Source organism: Monodelphis domestica, chromosome 6, assembly GCF_027887165.1.
Source record: "Monodelphis domestica isolate mMonDom1 chromosome 6, mMonDom1.pri, whole genome shotgun sequence".
NCBI lineage: Eukaryota > Metazoa > Chordata > Mammalia > Didelphimorphia > Didelphidae > Monodelphis > Monodelphis domestica.
The window spans coordinates 27,890,969-27,916,668 of NC_077232.1; the positions used below are offsets into that span (position 1 = coordinate 27,890,969).

General features: G+C 47.7%; 2 protein-coding genes across 5 annotated transcripts; one reads left to right on the plus strand and one right to left on the minus strand.

The window, feature by feature from the left end:
• Positions 1-4,315: 4,315 nt before the first annotated feature.
• Positions 4,316-9,339, plus strand: ACP2 (acid phosphatase 2, lysosomal). Its single transcript, XM_001370064.4, has 11 exons — positions 4,316-4,570; positions 5,197-5,292; positions 5,647-5,733; positions 6,146-6,298; positions 6,389-6,487; positions 6,577-6,666; positions 7,073-7,205; positions 7,852-7,934; positions 8,094-8,200; positions 8,294-8,469; positions 8,547-9,339. The coding sequence occupies exons 1-11, from the start codon at positions 4,430-4,432 to the stop codon at positions 8,678-8,680; spliced, it is 1,299 nt and encodes a 432-aa protein (XP_001370101.2). The 5' UTR covers positions 4,316-4,429; the 3' UTR covers positions 8,681-9,339.
• A 77-nt stretch (positions 9,340-9,416) lies between these two features.
• On the minus strand, positions 9,417-23,608 carry DDB2 (damage specific DNA binding protein 2). Of its 4 annotated transcripts, none has more exons than XM_007497409.3 (10): positions 23,097-23,598; positions 17,404-17,537; positions 16,768-16,959; positions 13,577-13,722; positions 12,222-12,321; positions 11,959-12,136; positions 11,520-11,662; positions 10,244-10,408; positions 10,067-10,112; positions 9,417-9,814 (listed from the first exon to the last, which is right to left on the minus strand). In XM_007497409.3, exons 1-10 carry the CDS (start codon positions 23,212-23,214, stop codon positions 9,594-9,596), a joined length of 1,443 nt encoding a protein of 480 aa, XP_007497471.1. In that variant the 5' UTR covers positions 23,215-23,598; the 3' UTR covers positions 9,417-9,593. The 4 variants fall into 4 exon arrangements, with proteins under 4 accessions (XP_007497471.1, XP_007497472.1, XP_007497473.2 ...); XM_007497411.3 differs by having other exon boundaries at positions 9,723-9,814; positions 10,244-10,359; positions 23,097-23,607; XM_056801825.1 differs by lacking the exon at positions 9,417-9,814 and having other exon boundaries at positions 9,999-10,112; positions 10,244-10,359; positions 23,097-23,608.
• Between the last annotated feature and the right edge of the window lie 2,092 nt (positions 23,609-25,700).

A 25,700-nucleotide genomic window follows, 5' to 3' on the forward strand; every position in this document is an offset into this window, starting at 1 on the left:
GGACTTTCTGTTAGATTTGTAATCTCCCCAAGTGAAATCTATGGATTCCTTCTTAGAATACTGGGGTTTGGGGCTTTTTGAAATCCTTACCTTCCATCTTAGAATCAACTCAGTATTAGTTCCAAGGCAGTGAGCCAGGGGAACAAGGCAATGGGGGTTAAGTGACTTGCCCAGGGTCACATAGCTAGGAAGTGTCTGAGGCCAGATTTGAACCCAGGACCTCCCTTCTCTAGGCCTGGCTCTCAATGAACTCACTGAGTCACCCAGCTGCCCCTCTTAGAACAGTTTTAAATGTGTAAAATAAAGTCCAAGCCCTGTCTTACTTCCACAGATCCTAACTGCTGCTGGAGGAAAGTCAGCACTTCTAGGTAAGGCTTCAGTGGAAAGGCTGAGCTCTGGCACTGTGATTCCTCCAAGGGGTGGACCTGGGTGGTAATGTGAGTCACAGGTGGAGCCACAAGTCCCAGCTTGCCAGCCTTGGCCCCGCCGCACAGTACCATCAATCGACAGGTGACACCCTACACCTTGGGAGGTCACTTTCCTCTTCAATACAAATAAGTAAACTTTCTAGAGTCCTTTAAAGTTCAGAAAGAAATTTCCTACCATTGAATTTGAACTTCAGAGCTAGCATGGGAAGCACTCATAATTTATAGTTTGCCAATGAGACAATTAAGGCTTATAAAAAGTCCTGGCAGGAGGCAGCTGGGTGCTCAGTGCCTTGAGAGCCAAGTCTAGAGGCTGAAAGGTCCTTGAGTTCAAATCTGATCTCAGATACTTCCTATCTGTGTGACCCTGGGCAGGCCATTTAACTCCATTGCCTAGCTCTTACCACTCTTCTACCTTGGAACCAATATTTAGTATTGATTCTAAGATGGGACATATGAGTTTAAAAACAAACCAAAAAAAGGATAAAAACACAAACAAATTAGAAGAGCGTGGAATGGTTTACCTGTCAAATCTGTGAATATGGGAAGAATTTGTCCAAACAAAACACAGAGACTTGTGATATATAAAACAGATAAATTTGACTGCATTAAATTAAAACATTTTTGTACAATCAAAACCAATGCAACTAATATTAGAAGGAAAACAAATTGGGAAAAATGTTTATAGCTAGTATCTCTTACAAAGGCTACTTTTCTCAAATAGATAGAGAACTGAGTCAAATTTATAAGAATACAAAGCATTTGCCAGTTGACTAATGGTCAAAGGGCATGAACAGGAAATTCTCAGATGAAGAAATTAAGACTATCTCTAGTCATATGAGGAAATGATCCAAATCACTATTGATTAGAGAATGAAAACTAAAACAACTCTAAGAAACAACTTGACATCTTTCATATTGGCTAACATGACCAAAAAGGAAAACAATAAATGTTGGTAAGAATGGTGAAAAAAATGGGACGATGATACATTGTTGGTGGAGTTGTACAATGTACAGCCAATCTAGAGAGCAATTGAAAACCACGCCCAATGGACCATAAAATTGTGCATAACCTTTGACTCATCAATACCACCACTAGGTCTGTATCCCAAAGAGATCAAAGATAGGGGAAAGGACCTCTTTGTACCAAATATTTATAGCTGCTCTTTTTGTGTTGACAACAAACTAGAAGCTGAAGGGATGGGCATCAGTTCGGGAATGGCTGAACAAGCTGTCACATATTATTGTAATGGAATGCCATTGTACAGTAAGAAATGATGAACAAGGGGGCAGCTAAGTAGCTCAGTGGATTGAGAACCAAGTCTAGAGGCTGGAAGGTCCTGGGTTCAAATCTAGATTCAGACACTTCCTAGCTGAGTGACCCTGGGCAAGTCACTTAACCCCCATTGCCTAGCCCTTACCATTCTTCTGCCTTGGAACCAGTACATAGTATTGATTCTAAGGTGGAAGGTGAGGGTTTAAAACAAAAAAAAGAAATGATGAACAAAATGATCACAAAAAAACCTGGAAAGACAGAAAGTGATGCAAAGTGAAGTGAGCAGAACCAGAAGAATATTGTACAGGGTAATTGCAAACATGTACAATGATCAACTGTGAATGACAATTATTATCAGCAATGCACAGTGCAAGGATCCAAGGGACTCATGATGAAAAAAGCCATCAACCTCCATAGAAACAACTGTTGGAGGCTGAAAGCAGATCAAAACATACCATTCTTGCCTTTATTCCCTCTGTGAAGCTTTCTCTAGTATAAGCACTATGTGTCTTCTTTTGCAACATGATAAATATGGAAATATTGTATAATAACACATTCAACCTTTATCATATTATCTGCATCATATTATCTTGAGGAGGGAGAGGAGTGGGAGGGAGGGAGAGAGAGAATGTGGATCACAAAATGTCAGAAAACAATTTTTAAAATTTATTAATTAATTTAGAATATTTTTCCATGCTTACATGATTCATGATCTTTCCCTCCCCCATCCCAGAGCTAACAAGCAATTCCACTGGGTTATACATGTATCATTGTTCAAAACCTATTTCATAGTATTAAAATTTACAATAAAGGGATCATGTAAAGCCAAAATCCCCAATCATGTACCCATCAAACCATGTGATTCCTATGTTCAGAAAACAATTATTGAAAATGGTATTCAATAAATAAAAAAGAACAAGAAAGGAAAGGTCCTGAGCGTGACTCGCCCAGGATCTTAAGCTACAAATCGTCAGGGGCAGAACTTGAAACCGAGGTTTAAACACTCAATTCCTTCTTTGTAGTAGAAAAATCTGAACCTGGAGTCGGATCCCTCATTTGGAGTCCTTCCCTAGACATCTACTGTGACCTAAGAAACAAATCAGGAACTCTGAAATTAGAATCCAAGTGTGGTCATTCCACTGCCCTTGAGGGAGAAAGGGCTGTTGTACATAATTCTTGAAAACCTTGGGCCTCTTTCTTCTGTTTATATTCCTTTTTCTCTTTTCATCTTCAAAAAGACTTTGATGAGTTGGTTATCTTGGGACAGTCAGTTGGGCCGGAGGCTCACCTCAATCCACTAATCCTCTAAGTGACTAGGAGTCACTAGCCACTGGAAGACTGAACTGCCTGTTATAATGAAGAGCTCCTGAGAAATCACCAGCTTGCAGTCACAAGCAAGGCTGGACAGTTTCCCAGAGTACATACAACCACAAGCATGGGCTAGGAGGAAGCTTCAGAAGTTTGGGCTATTGCTGCTTCCTTCCTCCCAAAACCCTGAAAAAGTCCCCCCAAGATAGCTTACAAATTGGTCAACAGGTATTTATTGTGGGTACTGAGATAGATAGAGGGCACCCTGGGAAAACCAACTAAATTCAAAAAGCATTTTAAGTGCCCTCTTGAGGTAGATATAGCAAGACTGGGAGATGCAAAGACATAAAGGAAAGGGCACTTGCCTTCCTGCCTTCAAAGGGTTTATGTTCTTTGGGAGACAGATAAAAATAGAGAATTTTTACATTTTCAAAGCACTTTGCAAATATTGTCTCTTTCAATCCTGACAGCCACCTAGTGAAGTACTAATTATTGAGCCCCATTTTACAAATTAAGAACTTGAGAGGGGAGCAAAGTATCTGAATGACCTGGAGTAGGGAGGAACTGGGTTCAAATTTGACCTCAGATACTTCCTAGCTGTGACCCTGGGCAAAGCACTTTACTCCCATTGCCTACCCTTTACTGTTCTTCTGCCTTGGAATCAATGTCAATTCTAAGCCAGAAGGTAAGGATTTGAAAAAAAAAAAAGTTTGAGGCACAGACAAGCTATGCTTCTTATGCTTCAACTACAGTTGCTAAGTGAAGGGGGATTTGAAGCCAGGCTTCAAATCAGGCCCTAACATTCACTATGCCATGAACTTCTCCAGCCTCCAGATTTTTGCCCAAGGACAGGCCAGAGTTCCTCACTCAAGCAGCACTGGGCAGAAATTGTGGACTCAACAGTTTCTTATTAGTCCAAAAGGATCAAAGAACTAAAAGTCTGAAAAACTCCAGCGATCATCTCCAGTCCTGCCTCTTTCCCTTATTTTATGGGCTCAGAAAAGTGAAGCAATTCACCTGGTCAGGATGGACCAAAGGTGGGATTAGAACCAGGAATCCTGGACCTCAAAGCACGCTCACACTCCTGCGCCCCGCCTCCAGAGGGAGCTATATGCCTCTTGCCCTCCCTCTTGGGTGGGTGCCAAGGGCCCCACCCCCTGCCAGGAGGGAGGGAGGGAGTGAGGGAGCGAGGTCTGGCTTCCAAGGCCTCGTGCCCTTTCCCACGCTCCTCCGCCCCGCCCCCGCCAGCTTTCGACCGACCCATCAAATTCCCTCCTCCCGGTTCCGCCTTCCTTTTCCCTTAAGAAAGATGGCGGCGCGGGCGCTTCCTGTGGGTGTGCCGATCGGTGCGTCCGGACGGCTGCAGCAGCACTGTGGGGAGGGTTCCGAGCCCGCGGGTCCCGCAGTAGGCGGAGGAGGCGATGGCGGGTGGACCGTCCAGCCTCTGCTGCTGCTGGGGGGCTCAGCTGCCGCTGCTCGTGGGCCGGGGCCTCCTGGTGCTGATGCTGATGCTGCCGCCGGTGCCGCCCACGCAGGCCCGGAGTCTCCGATTTGTGACTTTGGTGCTGAGGATGGGAAAGCGGAGAAGGGGTTTCCGCAGGGGCGGGGGGCGGGGGTCTCTGGGTGGGAGAGAGGCATCTAGGAATGGAGGGGAGCCCAAGGTCCGGGACCTGCGGGGGTAGGTCTTCGTTGGGAGGGGTCTCTGGGAGCGAGACATGTAGGAATGCGGGGGAGGCCTCGGAAAGGAGCCCTGGGGAGGGTTCTAGGTGGCGGAAGGGGTTAGAACCTGTATGGAAGACTGTTGAGGGGCTGGAGAATCGGGGGCACCAGCAGACGCGTACTTGTCACTGGGTCCGGGGAGGAGGTCTCAGCGATCTGGACAGGGATCTCCCTTTGGGGGAAGGGTCTCTGCATGGGACAGGAGGCTCCGTAGTGGGATGGGGGTGACAGAGGAGAGGCCCGGGAAGAGGTTTTGGAGGTGCCCCTACTTTGGAGTTAGGGCATCGCAGAGGCAGCCTTCCACGCTGACCTTTTGGCATCCCCTCTCCCAAGAGGCCCCACTGACCCTCCGTGTTGGAGACCCCCAGGTTTTAGAGCGAGGCTGGGCTTCGGACTTGAGGTGAAGGGGGTTGGGCTCCCCCGTGGGCTCTCCAGAAACCTATAGGTGAGCCTGGGTTTCCTTTCTCAGCTCTATCGCCATGGAGATCGCTCCCCGGTGAAGGCGTACCCTAAGGACCCCTATCAGGAAGGGGAATGGCCTCAAGGCTTTGGCCAGCTCACCAAGGTGTGTGGGGTGCTCTGGGACCCGGCGGGAGTTTAGGATTTGTTCCTATTTCTGTGATGGGTTCCTTTGGTGGTTCCATGTCTTTGCTGTATTTAAAACCTTCTGGAATGGGCTCCATAGACTTCACTGGCCTGCCTCGAGCCCCAGTTCTCCCTCTAGGAGGACCTTGAGGACCTCGTGGCCCTTCTCTCTGCCTCCCTGCCAGAAGGGTGGCACCCTTTCCCGGTTCTCCTGGGCCGGGCTGAGTGACTTAAGATCTGCTCTGCTCAGCATTAATCCCTCTTGGGCAGAAGTAGAGATAAGCAGTGCCCCAGGCTCTCCTGATCCTCATCCACCTTTGGGTGTGCTCCGCAGGAGGGCATGCTCCAGCACTGGGAGCTGGGCCAGGCGTTACGGCTGCGCTATCAAGGCTTCCTCAATGCCTCCTACCACCGGGAAGAGGTGAGCCTGGGCACACGCACTGGGGGCTTGGGAGGGCAGTGCAGAGGGAGCCCCCCAAGGCATCCCGCACCAGAGGAAGGGGAGCTCCCAGGTTCTTCATCCTGAGGTTCCTCTGAGCGCTTTCTGGGCTCCCTGTGCCCCAGGGGGATTCCCTCAGCCTCCTGGGCTGCGGTGAGCCGAGAACTAGGTAAACCACAAACCCTTGGGGAACGAGTGCCCCGAGCACAGCTGCTCACAAGGCCTGTCCCCGAAAGACGGCATTCTGCCCTCATGAGCCCTCTCATCTGTCGCCTTGCCGCTCACTGAGGGCCCTTTGGGTGCCTGCAGCTGCAGGGAGGGTGGGCCTGCTGGGCCCAGGGCCAAAGGCCATTCCCAGTCCCCAAAGGAGCTTCACGCGGCTGCTCTTTGGCAGGTTTTCGTTCGAAGCACAGACTTTGACCGCACTCTCATGAGTGCCGAGGCCAACCTGGCTGGCCTCTTCCCGGTGGAGGGGGCGCAGTCTTTCAACCCAAACATCACGTGGCAGCCCATCCCGGTCCACACCGTTCCCGAAGCCCAGGACAAGGTGAGGCCAGGTGCCCTTTGCCCAGAGGCTCCCTCATCCTCCCTCAGCAGTCCCTGATCCCGACCACGCTTTGCTCTCCTCTGGCTGCAGCTACTGAAATTCCCGATGGGCCCCTGTCCCCGATTTGAGCAGCTGCAGAACGAGACGCGCCAGACCCCAGAATACCAAAACGAGACCCTGAGGAATGCCGTGAGTTGAGGGCAAAGGTCGGGGTGGCGGGTCACGATGCCATCAGCCTGCACAGGGTCCCTGGGACCACCTCTGGTTTCCCTTCACAGCAATTTCTGGAGATGGTGGCTAACGAGACGGGTGTCACAGATCTAAGCCTGGAGACAGCCTGGAACGTCTATGACACCCTCTTCTGTGAGGTTTGCAGCCCCCAGACCCCAGCCTGACCCTCCTTTTCCAGGGACCCACAGTCACTGCACACAGGTCCTTAGACGAGGTACCTGGGCCTTCTCCCATGTACTGAGGCCTCTTAGATGAGTGGCCCAGCTTCACATGAAACTTCAGAACTTCCTCTCCCAGGGCTAAAGGAGAACCTCAGAATAGGAAATGGTTTTCCTAACCCTCAACACTTCCCACATGCCTCCATTTTGCTGAATCAGATCTTGTGTATGTAGACTTCCTCTCCTTGTCTGCCCATGAGCCTGGTGATGCCCCTGGTCTGTCTCCTGTCCCCTCACACACACAAAGCCACTTGCCCATTTGGGATCTCAGGGTCTCTGGGCTCCCCTCAGCCCACCTGCATTAACCTGCTAACATGATGTACAGCAAACCCACGGCCTGCCCTTGCCGCCTTGGGCCTCACCCCAGACCATGCAGCGTCTTCGGCAGCTCAAGGATCTCAGCTTCCGGTTCCTCTTTGGGATGTACCAACCAACTGAGAAAGCCCGACTTCAAGGGGGTAAGTGGCAAGAAGAGCACCTGGCTCCCCTCCTCAGAATCCTCCCAAAGTTCCTGTTGTCTCAGTGACCACACTCCCAACATGGCTGTGGTTTAGACACACTGACTCCTGCTTTGTCAGGGCCCTCTGCAAGTTCCTTCTCCCATAGGGGCTTTCCAGGCCAGGGGCTCTCCTTGTCCATCCCTTTGTTCACATCTGAAGAGTAAGGGACACACACAGACAGAGGGGTTCACAGCCTGTTCAGAGAGCCTTTGGTTTATCCCAAATAACCATGGCAGGACCCTCTGACTCGGCAGCCATGAGCCTTGGTTCTAATGCCTGGAAGAGACATGAGTCAGACTTCTTGGGGGCTGCCTGAATGTATGTAAAGTGCCTTCTCATGGACCCATCACTGGCTGTGGCACTAGGCCCCAGCTAGAGCCCTGGGGCAGACTGACTCGCCATTTTGCTTCTGCCCAGAGATGGTAAGCTGGATGGAGGCAGGGACCATGTTTCCTAATACTCTGACATTCTAGTCATCTGGTAGAATTGGTGGCTGGGTTTACCATCATCAGCCAGATGAAGGCATTCTAGTTGGTATGGGTGAGGGTGAGTGCTTTGGGCGGCTAGTGACAGCCTCCCAACATTTCCACATCTTTCCCTTCAGGGGTCCTCCTAGCTCAGATCCGGAAGAACCTGACATGGGCAGCCTCAGCCTCCCAGCACTCGAAGCTGTTAGTCTACTCTGCGGTGAGCCAGTTCTTTCCCATCCCATCAGCCACAGTCAATCCCCATTTTCCTGAATCCTCTACTCCTAGGCCATTTGCAGGGATGGCCGGAAGGAATAGCCCTCCTCACAATAGGGTATGAGTGTGGGCCAGCAGGGATGAAGCAATTTTCTTCTTACAGCATGATACCACACTGGTGGCACTGCAGATGGCTCTGGGCATCTACAACGGTGAACAAGCTCCCTATGCTTCCTGCCACATGTTTGAACTTTACCAGGAAGACGATGGGTGAGTTGGCCTGGCTTCCTAGTGGATTCTCAGGGATGGGTCCCTAGCTTAAGAGCTCAGCCTTGAATTGGGCTTTCCTGCTACCCTCCTCAGGAATTTTTCTGTGGAGATGTATTTCCGGAATGATAGTACCCAGGCACCATGGCCCTTGGCACTGCCCGGCTGCTCGCAGCACTGCCCCCTGCCAGACTTCTTACACCTCACTCTGCCTGTGGTGCCTGAGAATTGGGAACAGGAATGCCAGATCCAGAGCAGTCTTGCAGACACAGGTGAGCCAAGAACCATTCCACTGTCCAGATGCCACAGGGATTATCCTCCTTGATCTCTCCTCTCTTTCTCTCCTCAGAGGTGATCGTGGCCTTGGCCGTGTGTGGCTCCATCCTCTTCCTGCTCATCCTGCTGCTGCTCACAGTCCTCTTCCGAATGCAGGCCCAGCCTCCAGGTTACCGCCATGTTGCCGATGGGGAAGACCACGCCTGACAACCACTCAGCCCCCTGCCTCTTGCCTCTCCCCATCCTATAGAATGAGGCTTTTGGCTGGACCTTCCTCTGACTGCATCCAGGCGAGGGAAGCCACTAGGGCCCAATTTGGTGCCTGAGACTTAAGCCTACAAGCACTGCTCTGACCCCAGGACACTCCACCCAGCATGAGGTACTCTAGACAAAGCTTGTCTTCTCCCCAGGGAGCAAGTCAAAGTGGCAGTTTCCTGCTGGGTAAGTAATTAGCATTCATGTGGAAGAAGTCCTTTGGCCAGTCAGAATAGTTCTGGGCACTTTCTGCAACCGCCTGGACAATGGCTGGTGGCTCACAGGATGCTCTTGTCTCCCAGCTGCCCCCATGCCCACCTTGGCCAGGCCCATCTTCCTATCCTCAAGAAAGGGGTCATAACCCCAGGTCTTGAGGTTGAAAGCCTCAGGGTTAGTTGCTGCTGTTTCCATTCCTCTGAATCCTGAGCTGGCTTGAAGAATATATATATATATATATATATGGATGAGGGGTGGGGGGTAGAGGCACACACACTGGGCCTAGAAGATACCTGAGCCCTAGGCAAACGCAGGTCGTGAGCTGGACAGCTCTGGGCTGTAGCCCAGAAGGGATGAAGGTGGACCCCCATGGGAATGAAAGTGTTGGAACTCTCCACTTTGTTCACTGTGTCTTTGTGAGGAGGAAAATGGTCTGTTACACCAGGCTGTGGCCAGAGGACCCACAGAGAGCTTCCCAAATAGACACTACTTTATTGACCATCAACAACCCAAAATGAAATCACCAGCCTGGCAGGCAAACCCAGGGGAGGCAACTGCTATCCCTCAACCTTACTTCTCAACATTTAAGTCCCAGCCTTCCAGAGAAGAAGGCCTTGGTCTGTGCTCACTGCAGCAGAGACTCAGTCCCTTAGAGCCCTGGATCCTTTCTTTTGCATTTGCTTCTTGCATCCCCTTGTAGGCACAGACATTTCTGCTGCTTTCTACTAGAGGTTGGGCCAGGCCTGCTTCGACGGGAGCACCGGTGGGCTAAACAGTCCCTCCCTAGTCCTTGTTCACTCATGGCCTTGATCAGTCCCTCCTGCTTCCTTCTCACAGCCTCCTCTGGGCTCCAGATAAGAATGTTGTAACCTAGGATAGAAAGACCTTACTGTTCTCCCGCTTCTCCAGGCACTTCAGGACTGGCCCAGAGAGGCTGAGGTCTCCTAAGGCCAAGTAAGGCTGACAGTTTGGGGGGGGGGGGGAGGGGGTGAAGTGAAAGGACAAAATGAGAAGGCTAGTAATGATCCTTTTCTGCAAAGGTCAGGCACTATTTCTGGGCTGAATAGGTGGGAGAGGTCAGTGCCTCTTCTTGCTTTGCTGGGGTACCCTTTGTGTACTCACCCATTGTAGAGGCCAAAGTGTCCCCCATGGGATTAAACTTGTTTAGCTGTAAAGATGACGAGAACAGTGAGTACAATGGAAGAAAAGGTTCCCTGGGAGCCTCTTGGTTAAAGCAGGGTACCATATTGGCCCCTGGGCAGTCTCCAATCCCCACCCCTAACATGACCTGGGCCTCACCGAAATGATGCCAGAGCAGTCTGGATCATGAAGCTGACACACCATCTTCCCTGAGTTCCCATCAAATAAATCAACCGTCCGAGGCTCATGAGGAGTGAAACCTGCAAAATTGGGGTCTGGGTACCGCCCCACCACAATGAGGTCATAACAAGGATGCCATGTTGCCTGGGAAAGGAGGAAAGGATGTCAATCAGAAAGCACAGAACCCTGGACCCCGCAACAAGCATGGCAGGCATGGAATGACTGATGGAAATAAAACCAACATGCCTGAAGTGAATAAGAGGGATAGCAGAGAGGAATCATGGACACGGTGGATTAGCCAAAGCAAGTTTTTAAGCCTTAGCTGCCTGGAACATTGGGGGACTCTCTTCCCTCTGCTGTGAGTTGCTGTGCACTGATATACAAACTAGTTTTAGCAAAACTGCTAGGGAAAGGGAGAGGAGATTAACCTGTAGTAAACAGAAATGTTTTAGATCAATTAAGAGGGTGCCAAATCTAGAATCCATAGATAAATGAAGATCTGTATATAAAGACAAAGCCTAAGGGTGGCTGGAAGAGCAGGGCCTAGATATAATTAAAAAAGAAGCCTTCATTAATCATAAGTTGAAATCTGGCAGAGAAAGAACTGGTGTATATAATGCTGGAAGCAGATCACCTGGAGGAAGTCAGCTACTATCAACAGATTTGCTTCCTAGAGAGGCAAATGTGAGCCGGGATGCAGCAGCTTAGGGTTGTTGGGGAATCAAGAAAGGAGCCATCTGGCAAAAGAGCTTTGAGATACATCCAAGACAGGTTAGATTTGGCCCAAGTCAACCAAGAATCCCATGGGCTTGAAGAGAAGGAAACAAAACAATCCAAAATTGTTCCAGGGAGGCTCCTTGATGTGCTATAATCAAAGAAAGGCAAAAGACAAGGTGGCAACCCAAAGCTGTCATCGCGGTGAGATTAAAAAAATCTGCCCGGGAAGAGAAGGCCAAGAGAGGAGTCTGGGAGCTTAAGGGAAGAACTTCCTTTTAGCTGGTGCCAGGCTGCTGAGAAGTCCTGTGAAGAAGGGGGTAAAACCTAGAGAATAGAGAAGTGTGTGTTCAGTACATAAGCACTAAAACCATTCAAGTGTGTTCTCTGAGACAAAGATAGTAGCTCTATAATCCTAAAAGATGCCCACACTAAAGAGGGTAAGAGTGATTACCAGGGCAAAACAAGAGTGTGAGATCATGAAAGTTAAGGTCTGGATGCTAAGGAGAGGACTCTGGAAGGATGAAGTGGTCACACTCACCTTGATGGGCGTGAGGTGCTGGAAGTGGCGATGAGGGTGTGGAATGAGAAGCTGAGGACTTGTCCAATGGGAGGCCGAGTACACCCGGATCTCGCTGTGCTGGTCTGTGGTCAAGAGTCTGGCCCCGTCTGGACTGAAATAAGCTAGACAAGTATAGGAAAAGCCTGTATCTTCAAGGAGCCCCAAAGTGCTGGGCCTGTGCATCCTCTGACTGGTTTTCTCTCCTACCCCTTCTCCAAGAGCCAGCCCTGATGCCAGTGTGCAAGGTATGAAGAGGAACTCTGGAAACTTCCCAAGAGGTGACTGGAGCCACTGAAAAGCTCCCAGAAAACAATTTTGTCTTGGTGCAATTCAAATGAAGGGCCTGATAAAGGAGTTTCACGAATGGATACTATCCCTGTGGGATGGGAATGGGGTCCCACCTCATCCCCTCTCACACCTGCATTGACAGCACGCTCATGAGGCATCCAGTGAACGAAGCAAGATTTCCCTCTGACCTGGCGCAGGTCCCAAATTTTCACCGTTTGGTCCACTGAGGCTGTGGCCAGCAACCAGTCACAGTGAGGATTCAGAGCTACATGGGTCACCTTCTTTTTGTGAAGTCTAAGATTCCAGACCTGAAGAGAAGAGCTCAGCTCAGGCGGAGGGCACTATGGATAGATGAGGGAGTGGGGCTGGGGCTCTGAACTTTGGGGAACAAACCTCTTTGCCATCCATGTTCAGCAAAATCACATTGCCCACACTGTCTCCTGTGACCACCACACGGCTTTTGGCAGACACATCCACACTGGTGTACCAATTGCTGGAGGGAGAAATAGGACCAAGTTTCTTCCCTTCCTACATGTCTGAAGTCGGAACACGGAACAAAGAGCTGAACACCACCTAATCACGGGGGAAATTGGCCAGGACCAAACACCTGCTGCTGCTGCTGCTACTGCAGTCAGGGTGGGTCTTGGAGGCAGCTCTCCACCCGCCTGCCCACCCCTATAGGGGGCCAAATCAGTTCTATCCCATGTCCTCCTTTTATGAATGGCTTCAAGTTTTCAAGGCCACCCCGACCTTGACAGTCCAGTGGCAGAAGAAAAGACAAAGAGGGGAGCATCAAACTGACTCCAGGGTACTACTGAGTGCTCACAGGGATCTGGCTAGAAAGGAACCCCCTAGGGATGAGAATACAGAGGCCCTAGAAGCTCCAACCTGCCCCTTGGCTGCTAAAAATACTTTGGCCAGAGGCAAGAAAGGAATGAAGGACAGAGAGCAGGTATGCTGGAACCTACCAGAAACACTCTGCTCAATCTTCCTGACCAATCTCAGGGTTACACCTAAGCCTTCAAACCCTTGGGGGCCTGGGCTCCACTCATCACTGCTCCAAACCTGCCACAGATTCGTATCTGAAGCAAGAGGAGACCTTGTAAGAGCCCGTGGAAACTTGGCATGCAGGTTGTGTCTCTGGTCTCGGGCCTGCCCTCCAGAAGGGCAGTTATCTATGATAGGGAAGTCAAGAATGCCAGAAGCACCCCCCTAAACATACACTCCATACATACAGAACCTGAGAAGTCATGGAAAGCTGGAAATCCCAGAGATGGTGACTGCTGTACTTTTCTAGCTCCTTGCCCCCAGGGAGTTGAAAGTGCTCTACACAGATATCCCATTTCCCTTAGCTGGTCTAGAAAACAGGTAGACCAGCTGATCCAGTCCACTGAATGGAATAGGAAACTAGGACCTAGCACCAGGACTCCACAATGGGGTTAGGAGTCAGCCCTTGGGGCTCACTGTTTCTCCAGTCAGATATGCAGGCCAGTAAGCCTCATCCTGGAGGCCAAAGCTCCCACCTTCCTGAGAGGAATAAGGATGAGGGATGTCCAGCCATCTCCTCTAGGACAAGTAAACCTGCCAAATAAGACTGGCCACCTAGTTGTGGTCTACTTGCTCTGCAAAGAATAAAAGGGGGCAGGGTAGGTAAAATGGCAATAGCTTTCTCTACAGAACAGAAAGGGGACCTGGGTGCTGCCTTGGGATCGTGGAAGCCCCTTTTCCCTAATGGCTAGGTTGCTTACTCCCAAGTGTTTGTTCTGGTGAAAACTCGAATTGTGTTGCCCAGAAAGTCCTTCAGGGTGGTGGTCCCCTCCACTGAAGAAATGAACAGCTGGTTGGTATTGAGAGGGTTAAACTTCATCCCAGTGATGCTCCCTCCTGCTCCTATCTAAAAGAAGAAAAAGGTGGGTGAGCAGGAGGAACCACTGCTCCTTCCAGTGCCTACAGAAAAGCTAATCAGTCCCTGGGATCTAGCCAGCACATGCATAGACCAAAAGTTCACAAGCCAAAAAAGTTCATTTAGACTTCTAGGCCATGACTGAACTGGAAGGATGGATATGAGTGAGAAACAGTGTCCCTCAAAATTTGCATTGAACTTGTCTGCCAACCTTTTCTAAGCTGCAAAATCAACTTCCCCTGCTGCTGACTTACCTGGAATCCTCCTCACACACTAGATTAGCCCTATTGCTCCTAGGACTGATCTGGGCCAGTTCTCCAGGAATTTGCCCTCCTAGGTTACTAGAGAGAAGAGGATCTCTTGTCCAAAGGGGATGTGGAGGCAAGAGAGGAAAGAGACTAGGGCATAGCTTAGAGCAGTGGTAACAAACCCAAATAAAAGGAGATCCCTGCCAGCAGCACTGAAAACCACAAATTAACATTATGTGTGTTTTTTGTTTTTTTAATTGTTATACATTTCCCAGTTATATTTTAATCTGGTTCAGGATAATACTTGGGAGTATTGGTGGCTGGCTGCAAGTTTAAGATCTCTCATGCAGCTAGGGAGGAGTGTAAGGTCAGGGCTAGTATCAGTCCCATGAATCCCTAGTCATGCAGCCTCAGGCTAGAGACAAGCAACTTTTGAGTCACTTTCCTCACCTGTCCAGCTAGGTAGGATGGTTGAGCCAACCAAAGGATCAAATAGGTGTGACAATGTTTAGAAATGAGTCTAAAATAAATAAAAGGCATCCTTAGGCTGGCTGCCTCTCCTAGCCATTGACCTAGGTTGACGCAGTCAACTCCTACAGTTCCACCATAGTGAAGTGAGAATCTACTTAGGAGGGGAGAGGAAAAGGAACAAAGCACTTACTTGAAACACCTACTATGTGCCAGGCCCTGGGCTAAGCACTTTGCAAATATCTCCTTTGAGCCTTGCAAACAACCCTGTAAGATAAGTGCTATTGTTATCTATATTACAGTTGAGGAAACTGAGGCAGGGAAAAGTTAGCTGACACAACTAGTAAGTGTCTGAGGCCAAAGTGAAATTCAGGTCTCCTTGACTCAGAGCCCAGCATTCTTGATGGTGAAATGACCTACAGGGGTACATCCTATGCCCTCTATTAGCCCCTGTCCCCTCCCCTAAGGCCTGAAGGATAGGTCACAGGACAGAGTCAAGTGCTTGAACTTATAATGAAAGAGGCCCCCATTCTTCAGGGCTGCTCTCCCCTAGCCTCTGGGGTCCCTGCTGTCTCTGGGAATTGACAAAGGAGAATACAGCTCAGAAGAGAATGAATGTCCCTGGAGCTGGAGCCAGCTTTCTGAAAGCTGACCTGCAGAAACTGTGTGCGCGTTGGAAGGGCGGTACAACTCTCATGGCCCAGACATTGAGTGAGTGAGGTGGGGTTTAAAGAACAGGGCCAAGAGAGAAGGGGAAGAGAAAGGATGAAAACCTGGGATGCTGAGGGAGATTCCCCAGGGGAAGCTGCCCTGCCCAGGTTCCTAGAGGCCTTGTGACGGTACCTCTAGAAATAGCAAAGTGCCCAGGTGAGATCTAAGGTGCGATCAGAGACAATTTTCTTCTCTGCTGAGCTGAGATTTTATCTCAGTCCCAAAGAGCTTATTTCTTCTTGGGCAACTTCCCCATGTCTGTTTACTATTTGCTCACATAAATAAGTTTACTCAGAGACTGTATACCAAGCATTTAGTGAGGCAGAGCTGCCAAATTGCCAAGCAAGCTCGTTTTCCACCCTGAGTGATCAGGAAAAGTGGCTTTTATCTGAACCCTTCAAAGAGGAGGAAGGGTGAGAGTGTTTTTAGGGGTTCAGAATAAGCCTTCAGATATTTGATGTGAGTAGATGATGCAGTCCGAGGCCAATACTCCTCTTGGAGAGCTGAAGAAGCCAGTGAGGCTGGCTGCATCCTGCCTGACCTCACCCTGATTAAACCCCTTAGGACAGCCAAGGGCCCACCTTCTTCTTTCCACTAAGGTGGAAATCCTCCTTGGAGATAGGCCAGATCCTAGATCAGATATTTTCCCTTGCCACAAGCCAGTCAAGTAGGCTACATTAGAAAGAGTCCATTGTGTGGGAGTTTGCCAGCAGGAATAAGGGGTTTTTAGTCTTTTTTTTTTTTTTGCAAATACTTACCTTTCATCTTTAGAATCAATACTGCATATTGGTTGCAAGGCAGAAGAGAGGTAAGGGCTAGGCCAGATTAAGTGACTTGGGTCAGACACCTAAGAAGTGCCAGAGGCCACATGTGATCCCAGGGCCTCACCTCTCTAGGCCTGGCTCTCAATCCACTGAACTACCTCACTGCCCCCCTCAGGAATATTTTCACACTAATTCCTAGTTTTCTCTGGAAAGAACATTGGGGGTTTTCTTGCTTTTTTTTTTATTAAGTACTGGAATTTTAGCTGGGGTTCTGGAGTAGCATGCTGGTTGTTTATCTCTAGCTTGTCCTTTTCTGAAACTCCATACTTTAGTAGTGATTTCATTGTGAATTGCCGTAGGCTCCAGCCTCCACCCAGAAGTTGAATTGCTGGGGCTAAATCCACTGTAGCCCAGAAGAGGAGGAGTAGGCTAGATTCCACCCCAGCACTGGACTAGGATTATTACTGTCTACCACTCAGACACAGGCAAAGTTATGGCAGAGGTATCCAACTCAAGCCTGAGTGCCCCCCAGAATGCCAGAATATAAATACAGCAAGAACTAGATGAAAATGTTAATTGGGAAATATTTAACAAAGTAAAGAAAAATATAATACTATATAGATATTGTCAAGTTTAGTTTTCTTTAAGTCACTCTTTTAGGGGTTCAAAAGAAAAGTCACTTTCCCTGAAGGTGGCTTCCTTTCTCCAGTTTTAGTATACCAGAAACAACAGACAGTGAGCAGGGGTGTGTGCTCTTAACAGCCTCTAAACCCAAGAATCCAGGGACATATTGAGGGGTGAGCTTTTCAACATATCCACCTGAGCAGAAAACCACAGGAACTTACCCCTTTAATGAAATAGGTTTTGTTCAGCACTTCGTAGTCCCACAGGATGATGTCTCCACCCTTGGAACCCACAGCCAGAGTGCTGGGGTGAGCTGGATGCCACTCCAGGCACGTTGTTCTCCGATCAAAGGGACTAGCTGTTCGGAAAAGTCGGTAAGAGTCCAGAGAGTGCAAAAAGGTCTGCTGAAGACACTGGTGGCAGAGAATAGAAGCAGGGCTCAGACATTCCCATCTATACCCAGGTGGTCCCAAACACACTCCACTTGTTTAAGATTGCTTCTCTTGTGGCTGCTACCCAGCTGCTGAGCTCCACAGGGTCAGTCTCCTCTGCCTCAAAATAATGAATTCCCTGGATCATGACTGGGAAGATCCTATCAACCAAGTCATCAATAAACCCCTCCTGGAAAGTACAAGGCACAGTCCATTACTGGCGGGGCAAAGTCCTACCCTCTTTGACTAACAGGCACATTACTTGGATCAGAGTATCTCTAATCATCCAAAGTCAGAATAATCAACCACCTCGACCAGTCTGTCCCCTGAGGTTAGAAGCAAACTTGTCACCACAGTAATAGTCGAGGGCTGAAGGGCCCCAGCTCCATTCACTTTAGTGTTTGTTTTCAATAGAGAAGACCTCACCTGCTGGAACGATGCCCGAGGAGCTCTGCCCAGCTTACGTTGGCATAGAGCCCAGATGATGCTATGAGGGTATTCCCTCTGACCAGTCAACCCAGTCTGATTCCAGCCTGAAGCACCATCCCTTTGGCCCAAGCCTGTCAAGCAGAAGAGATGAATGTTTCCCCTTCCACCCCAACCTATAATCTCCCCACAAACAGGAAAAAGAAACCTGGCTTTGTTCTTGAAAGCAGCAAAAGAGGAGGGAAAGGAGGAAGCCGGAGAGATATGACCCTAATTGTAACAGCAGGCCAATATCCCCTCTGCCCATCCTGCCCACCACCTGCCAGGGTTTTTCTACATCCCTCTTAACCTTGGTCTTGTACAATGGGAAATGGATAGTTAAAGAGTTACCCCGCCTATTCTGAATTAAAACAGAAATATGATCTAATTATGGATACCCTAGGATCTGAGATGTGAAAAGTTAAGGAACAGAAATTGCCTTCTGGAGCTTCTAAGATTATTCTAGAGAAACTCCCTGAGAGGATGTTGGGCTTAGAGGACAATGACAATGCACAACATAAAAGCTAAAATAGGGCCAAGCAGAAGTGATTATTTGTAAGCAAAGACTTTTGAGGTGAATGACTATTAGTCCTAGTGTTTTCTTTTTTAAAAACCCTTACTTTCTATCTTAGAATCAATCCTGAGTATCAGTTCCACAGCAGAAGAGCAGTAAGGGCTAGGCAGTTAAGGTAAAGTGACTTGCCCAGGGTCACACAGTGAAAAACCAAATTTGAACCCAGGTCCTCTCAACTCAAGGTCTGGCTCTCTAACCACTGATTGACCTAGCTGCCCCAGTCTTTATGTTTTCCATTCTAAGAAATGAAGCAAATTTGGGGAATTGATCATGGCCACAAATCACCTCCATCTAAATTTAGGTAGCTATTGGTCTGGGTATTACTCCAATGAGCCAAGTCTATGCAATTTGCAATTGGGATGGATTCAAACACGTACGTGAACCTCAAACCCAAATGCAGGAAGTGTCATATAGAATAAATGTTTTATATGTTAGACTGAATATTGATCTAGAATACTGATCTGCTACAGTTGTGTGAGGTGTGGATCCTAGTAAGCCATATGAAAACAATAAGAGAACAGTCTGGATATTTAGGCAGTACAGAAAAAGCTGTCACATCCTTCCTTGAAGTCCTAAGGAACAGAGGAAATTACAGCAAAATTCCATTCTATCAAAGAGCTCCTAATAAAGATTGCTCCCCTTCCTGGGACTATAGCAGGGGCTCCAGAGTTGGAATGAGAGCTCAGGGTTTGAATCCTGGCTGATCCTCAAGCCCTTCTTAGGCCTTGGTTTCCACCTAGGGGAAGTAAGCCCAAATAACCTCTAAGCTACCTTCTAGCTCTAATATTCTAAGTGGTCTTGTTTCTGACAGGCCACATCTATTTGGTTATTTCCCTTCTGCTATTACTATTGGTTCTCTCACTCCCACTGACCAAACTCTTTAGTTGCCCTTCCTTTTAGATGTCTTTCTTTCCCTTTGTATCTACCTTCTTGTACTTGTGAAAACCCAGCTGCCTCCACAAAACTCGGCACCCTTTCTATTTCCTCCAGTTCTCAAAACTCTGGACACAGGAAGAGAAGACATATTCCTAGTTCCTCACTGCCTCTTCCACACTCTTCCTCCCCCACTAACACTTGGCAATATCTGCTACTCTTACCAGTTACGCCCCCCCCCCAGACTCTAGGGGTTCTATTTTCTTGAGGATATCAGGAATTGGGTCACAGTCTTCCTCTTCTCCCCAAAGCTTGCCCTCATAACTAGGACTTTAATACAAATGTTGTTTCCTCAGGTCCCCTGGTGTCTTAAGTTATCAACCTCACCTCCCATGGCATTTACCTCATTGTGCCTCAGCCACCTCTAGAAACACTCAGATCATTGCCTCAACTACCTTCATAACACAATCTCAAAATTCATCCCAGATCACGATTTCTCATCTTCTCATCTCCACCTCTCAACTAAACTTATTGATTCCTTCTTACTGTGACCTCTAATCATTTCACCCAACTATGGCTCACTTGGCTGGCTTCAGTCTTCTCATCTAATTTCAAATCCTTTGCCCCTTTGTCCTACTGTTGCTCCAAAATTCCATCTCAGTTTATTCCCACCATTTGCCTTCTTTACTCCTACTCATATGCTGGGCACCCCTGGAAGTTACACAATAACATGGGCTGAGTCTGCTACAAGCTTGCTACCTAATCATAGCTGGGCATTGGTGCTACATAGCTATCTGCTCTGAGTGTCTGTAGCATTCCCCATATGGGATGTTACAAACCTTCACCCTCTTCTTCCCACAGACCTACTATTTTATCAGGAAAAATAATGAGATGAGACCACAACTTGAGGGATATCAAGGTCAAGTGAAAGTAAAACGGGGGAGGGGGCAGAGAGGAAAAGACACAATTAGGCATGTTTGTAGCCTTTGTAGGACAAAAGCAAGTCCATCAAGCAGCGAATAGGAAGAGACTAAAGATGGGAGAGGGGAATAATTGGGAAATGATGGGATCAAAAGCACAAGCAGAAGGTTTGGCCTTAGCAAGAAGGGCCATCTTTTCATCAGATGCTAGAAAGAGAATTGGGGATATTTCCTAGAATTATGAGGGAATTCACAACAGAACTTGAAATACATGTCTTCTACATTTGTATTGTAACCTCAGATTGTACAAAACTGAATGTCTTTTCCCTCCCTAATAATAACCATGAATGATGGATATCCCTTAAGGCTTATTCTAGGCCCTCTTTTTCCTCTAAGTCATCCCACTTGGTAATCACATCAATTCCCATAGGTCCAATTATTATCTCTATACAGGTCTATTTAATCTAATCATAACATCTTTCTCAATTTCCAGTCTTATAACACCAATCAATTATTGGACATCTCAAAATAGGGGGCATATAGGTATCTCAAACTCAACACATCCAAAACAGAACTAATTCTTTTCTCCCAAATTCTCCTGTCTTCTCAGTCTGGAGAACCACCTCCTCCCAGTCACTTAGACTCATAATCCTGTTGTCATTCTTGACTCCTAATTCCAATTCATCTCATATACCCAATCTTTTGTCGTCTTCTTTTCTACTATCAAGATATCTTATATATGTCTCCTCTCCATTTACATCCCCACAGGTCTACCCCTCACACCTACACAATTTCAGTAGTCTGCTGGTAAGTCTCCCCTGCTCAAGTCTATCCCCATTCCAATCTGTCCTCCTTTCAGATACCAAAAGAATCTTCCCAAAGTACAGATGTGATCCTATCACATCCCTATTCAAATGCTCCCTTTTATATCCAGGATCAAATGGAAACTCCTTTTTGTCTTTTAAAGCCCTTGACAACCTCATCCTTGCTTCTTGGTCCAGTTTTCTTATGCTTTCTTCGTTCTACCTCCTAACTTCTGTTATCATGCTTAGAATTTTCTTCCTCATCTTAGCCTCCTGGATTCTTCCAATACTCAGCTCAAACCTTATCTTCTGAAAGGTGAGAGGCTTTTCCAGGCTCCCCACTTTCTAATGCCTTCTCACTAAGATTACTTTCCATTTACATAATATAGAATGTTTTCTCTTAAAACCCTTAGCTTCTGTCATAGAATCTATACCAAGTATCAGTTCCAAGGCAGAAAAGCAGTAATCCTTAAGCAATTGAGGTTAAATTACTTGCTCAGGGGTATGTATACAGGTACAAAGTATCAGAGGTCACATTTGAACCCAGGTCATCTCAACTCCAGAAAGTATCAGAGGCCACATTTGAACCCAGGTCATCTCAACTCCAGGCCTGGCTCTCAATCCACCACCTAGCTGCCCCTCCCCACCCCCAGACTAGACTCCTCATAGTCCTTCAAACTACAAAACCAGTGGCAAAGTTCAGTTGATTCTACTTATGTTGCAATTCTTAAGGCCCTGCTCTATCTACCAATTCTTTGGAGATCCCCTTCTTAAACTAGTGAATCTGCACACAGAAATCCTTCCTCAATCACTGCTTTCACTGTGTTACTCTCCTCAGAACCAAAAATTGTAGAGAGCCATATATCCAGCCCTAATCTCTCTCCTGAACTTTATGGTTCTGTCTCACTAATTGCCTTTTGGAAATCTATCTTTTATCTTTTGTCCCTCAAGCATCCCAAATTCATTATATTAAAAACAAAACTTATTTTTTTTCCTCAAGCTCTCCCTTTTTCCGAACTACTCCAGAACTGTTGAGGGATACTGTCATTCTCTAAGTAACCCAGGCTGGAAAATTCATTGTTATCCTTGACTGCTTGCCTAGACCTATCCCTCCTATCTAGTCCATTGTCCAATCTTGCCATTATTAATTTCACTGACACAACCACAACCCTAGTTCAGGCCTTTATCAACTCTCTGGAAACTCCTTCCATTTACATGGCTATTATTTTATTAGCTTCCTAATTAAGATTCCCTGCAACCAAGCACTTTCTCTTACCCATTTTGTTCTACACACTTAACTAAAATAACGTTCCTAAAGCACAGGTCTGACATCACTCCTTTCCACTGCAATCTTCAGTACTTCCCTACTACTTCCAAGACATAATACAAATTCTTCATCTTGACAATAAGAGCCTTTCTTTTTCTTTTTTAAACCCTTACCTTCCACCTTAGAATCAATACTCTTGTCAACGTGGAATCTAGAAGTCCCCAAACTTGTATCTTAGAAAGATTTAGTGATTCCCAACTTATTCAGCATAGGAGGTGAAAGCCTCAGGTTTGAGCCTGTTCCTGGGATAATCCACAATTTACAATCCACTTCAGATGGGAACTAAACCCAAGCAGAAGTCGAGTGACTCTAGCCCTACAGGCAATGGGTCAGTCTTGAAAGCTGAAGGATCCTCTCTGAAGGAAGGTGTGATAATACTGGGAGAGGCTTCTGGAGACTAGAAGAATATCGGTTTGGAATTAGTCCCCATCTGAAGTGAGTCTTTAAGTCTGAGATTCCCCTGGGGTGGATTCTCCCAGGAACAAGCTAAAACCTGAGGCTTTCACCTCACTCGCTGAATAAGATGTGAATCACTAAATCTTTCTAAGCTACAAATTTGGGGACTTCTAGATTCCACTTGACATTCTTTTGGATTCCAAGGCAGAACAACAAAGGCTAGGAAATGGAGGTAAGTGACTTGACCAGGGTCATAGTTGAACCTGGCACCTCCTCAGTCTCCAAGCCTGGCTCTCAAATCCATTGAGCTCTCTAGCTGTCCCTCCTCTAAATTTTTTAAAATTGAGAACCTCTCCTCTTCAGTTTTTACATTAATTATTTATACTAGAATTTAAACCTCTTAGTAGGAGGAAAATTGTTTTGACCTCTCTGACTTTTGGGGGGAGCTCCTGAAGCCCCAAGACCTAACAAAGCCCCGACTAAACAAAGCCACTAGACATCGATAGGTCTCAGTTCTGTCATCTGTTAAATGGGTGGATCGGCATCTACTCGGCTCTCGCTGCTTTCCTCCTCCCTACTCCGGTGTCCAGGAGATGTGCCCCTCCCCCCCACAGGGGAATGGAAGCTCCCTTAAGGCGGGGAGCAGATGCCTCGCTTTCGGTGTCCCGCGGGAATCCCTGGAAGTTCCGTCCAGGCCCGCCCTGCCATTTCTCATTCTCCAACATTGAGTGAGGGGCACGGGGAGAAAAGGCCTGCGGTACCCCGGGCTGGCGGCCGGCATCCGCGGCCAGGAGTCCACACACACCGCCTCTTGGCCGGGGGCGGCTCCGGAGGCAGGAAGCTCCTCTTGCCGCGGCCCGCCAGTCGCTTAGGAGCCATCCTGCCTGGGCCCGGAGGACGAGCGTGCAGGGGAGCAGAGCCCCAGCCAGCGCGGACTGGCCAGCTGGGCCCGGGTCCCGGGGGGTTGTCCTCGACCCTCCCTGCTCACGCGCGCCGCTTTCGAACTAACTTCCGCCTCCGGCCCCACCCCCTTTCTCCAGAGGCCCAGCCCCTTCCAAGAAAAGTCAAGGAACCGGAAGAGGCCAATGAATCGGGGTAGGATCGAGGTTAAGGACGACTGCAGATAGCGCCTGCGCACCACTGGAGGGGAGGGGAGAGGCTCAACCACCAATTTACGCCAGGGATCAAGATGGTCGTCGGCGCGTTTCGTCTTTGAGTCTGAAGCCGCTTCAGGCGCGCCCTTTGCCAGACCTAAGGAAGACTACAAGACTATTAACCAATCAGGACATCGACTCCTGCCATACAGCTTCTAATTGGTTGAAAAATCTATCTGTGCTTGAGAATTGGCTTATTTGTCCAGGCGTTGCCGCGGAGGGCGGGTTTAAGGGAAAGTAGTCCCTTCGCTACCATGGTAACAGCGGCCGCGACCTAGGGTCCTCCTATGGTTGTAGCTACCTGTACTTCGAGCTTTTCTCAGGCATATAATTCTACTCCAGCCTGAGGGCTGGGGAACTCAGTAGGCAGAAGAAAGAGTACCTCCGGGAAGAAGAGCGGGACTCCCTTTCTGCCTTGTGTATGGCAGAGTGCCAGCACAATGAGAGTCCTGGTGGGTTCGGCACCCGTGAGCGAGATTCTCTTCCCCTAAACCCCGAACTTGTAAGTTCCTTGGAGGCAGGGATGGTGCATTGAAAAGATAAGTTCCGACCCAAATCCTAGCTCTGACGCAACCTGGGAGACAGCCTAGGCGTTTCTCTGGGCCTCAGTTTCCTCATCTGTAAAACGAAGGACTTGAACCAGATGGCCCCTAAGATCCGGTCCATCGCTACAACTTTGCTTTTCCCAGACACGTTTCCCTTCTGTCTTTTTACTCCCAGACCAAAGCCCACAGAAAGTGCTTCATAAATGTTTCTGAGGCCAAGGGATCCCCAGCACTCAGGATCCTAGATTTAAAGTTCAAAGGGACATTACCGGTTATTTGTTGCTGCATACATATCACTCAGACATTTATTAAGCATTCAGTGAGCTAAAGGCTCCGTGTGCGAATTAATTTTTTATATACTGCATTTTTTTAATACCAGCGTCCTTGAATTTTAAAGGCCCCAAATCACTTCCTGTATAATAGGGAGAATTCCGGAGCCAGGTGACTTGACTCCATTCACTCTATAGATTCTTGCATTTTTTTTTTGTTGTCCTGAGGAATGTGGTGGTTCTTTCACAGACTGCCTAACAAGAAAGTTGGGCAAAGATACTTTTCCGGTTTATGTGCAAACCCTCACCTGGCTGAGGGGCTAATGGTCCACTTCCTCATTAGGTGATTGCTAATTAGAAATGTGTTGGGATGTTCTAGGGAAGAGATGAATAATGAGCTCCCAAAAATACATATAGGTACCTGAGCCAGGAGTTTCCTGGTTTGTCTTTTGATGATACACAGGATATAGTGACCCGTCAAATAACTTATTTTAAAATGAAGAAATACTCTTTGAAGGATTTCAGTCACCAAATGGGCATACAAAGAAAGACAAAAGACAAAAGACCTGCTCTCAAGGTGTTCACAACTTGAATGAAAGAGGCAGCTTGAAAACAGCTATGTTCCAACAAGATTTAGACAAGACGGAGCAGAGGAAATAATAATAGAGGAAGACACTAGCATTAATGGGAAGCAAAGAAAGGCTTCCTGTACAAGATAGGATTTTAGTTAGGACTTGGAGGAAACCAAAAAAGCCAGCAGGTAGAGCTGAGCAAAGAGGAAATTCCAGGCATGGAGGACAGCCAGGGAAAATGCCCAGAGTCTGGAATTGGTATGTCTTAAAGAGGAAGAGCAAGAAGTCCCTGTATTGAATGTGTGTCTTATAAGGTTGATCACCCAACGTACAGTTTTCATTGCCTCATTCTCTGGTTTAGGACCTTTCTTTGCCCTGGATTATAATTTGTACTTTAATAAATAATGTCTTCTCACCCTCTTCAATTCCTGGTTCACCTTAAATTCTACTCAGACTCCACTCAACATTCTATAAGTTTGGTGGGCTTTTGGGGGAGTCTTAAAGATCATATGATGGAATTTTATACAATAGATCCCTCAAGAGATTGTTACTGACAACATGGAGATAGGTTCTGATCAAGGACACAAGTAAAACCCACTGGAATTTCCAGTCGGCTGCCGGAAGGAGTGGGGGGAGGGGAAGGAGGGAAAGAATATGATTCTTGTAACCAAGGAATAATGTTCTAAATTGACTAAATAAAATTTTAAAAAGTTAAATTAAAAAAAGAGATTGTTAATGAGCAGATAAAAATTTAAGTCAGCAGAAGTGAAAGATTCCCAAATGAGACTGGTAAGGGCATTGTACCCCCAGAAACTCAGGCAAACT

Coding starts and splice junctions, on each gene's coding strand:
- ACP2 (XM_001370064.4), top strand. CDS start 4,430: ATGGCGGGTGGACCGTCCAGCCTCTGCTGCTGCTGGGGGGCTCAGCTG. Junction 5,734..6,145: donor CCTCCTACCACCGGGAAGAG/GTGAGCCTGGGC, acceptor GCTCTTTGGCAG/GTTTTCGTTCGAAGCACAGA. Junction 6,667..7,072: donor ATGACACCCTCTTCTGTGAG/GTTTGCAGCCCC, acceptor CATGATGTACAG/CAAACCCACGGCCTGCCCTT.
- DDB2 (XM_007497409.3), bottom strand. CDS start 23,214: ATGGCTCCTAAGCGACTGGCGGGCCGCGGCAAGAGGAGCTTCCTGCCT. Junction 16,960..17,403: donor CTCGGGCATCGTTCCAGCAG/GTGAGGTCTTCT, acceptor CTCTGCCACCAG/TGTCTTCAGCAGACCTTTTT. Junction 11,663..11,958: donor TGAGCGTGCTGTCAATGCAG/GTGTGAGAGGGG, acceptor ATACTTGTCTAG/CTTATTTCAGTCCAGACGGG.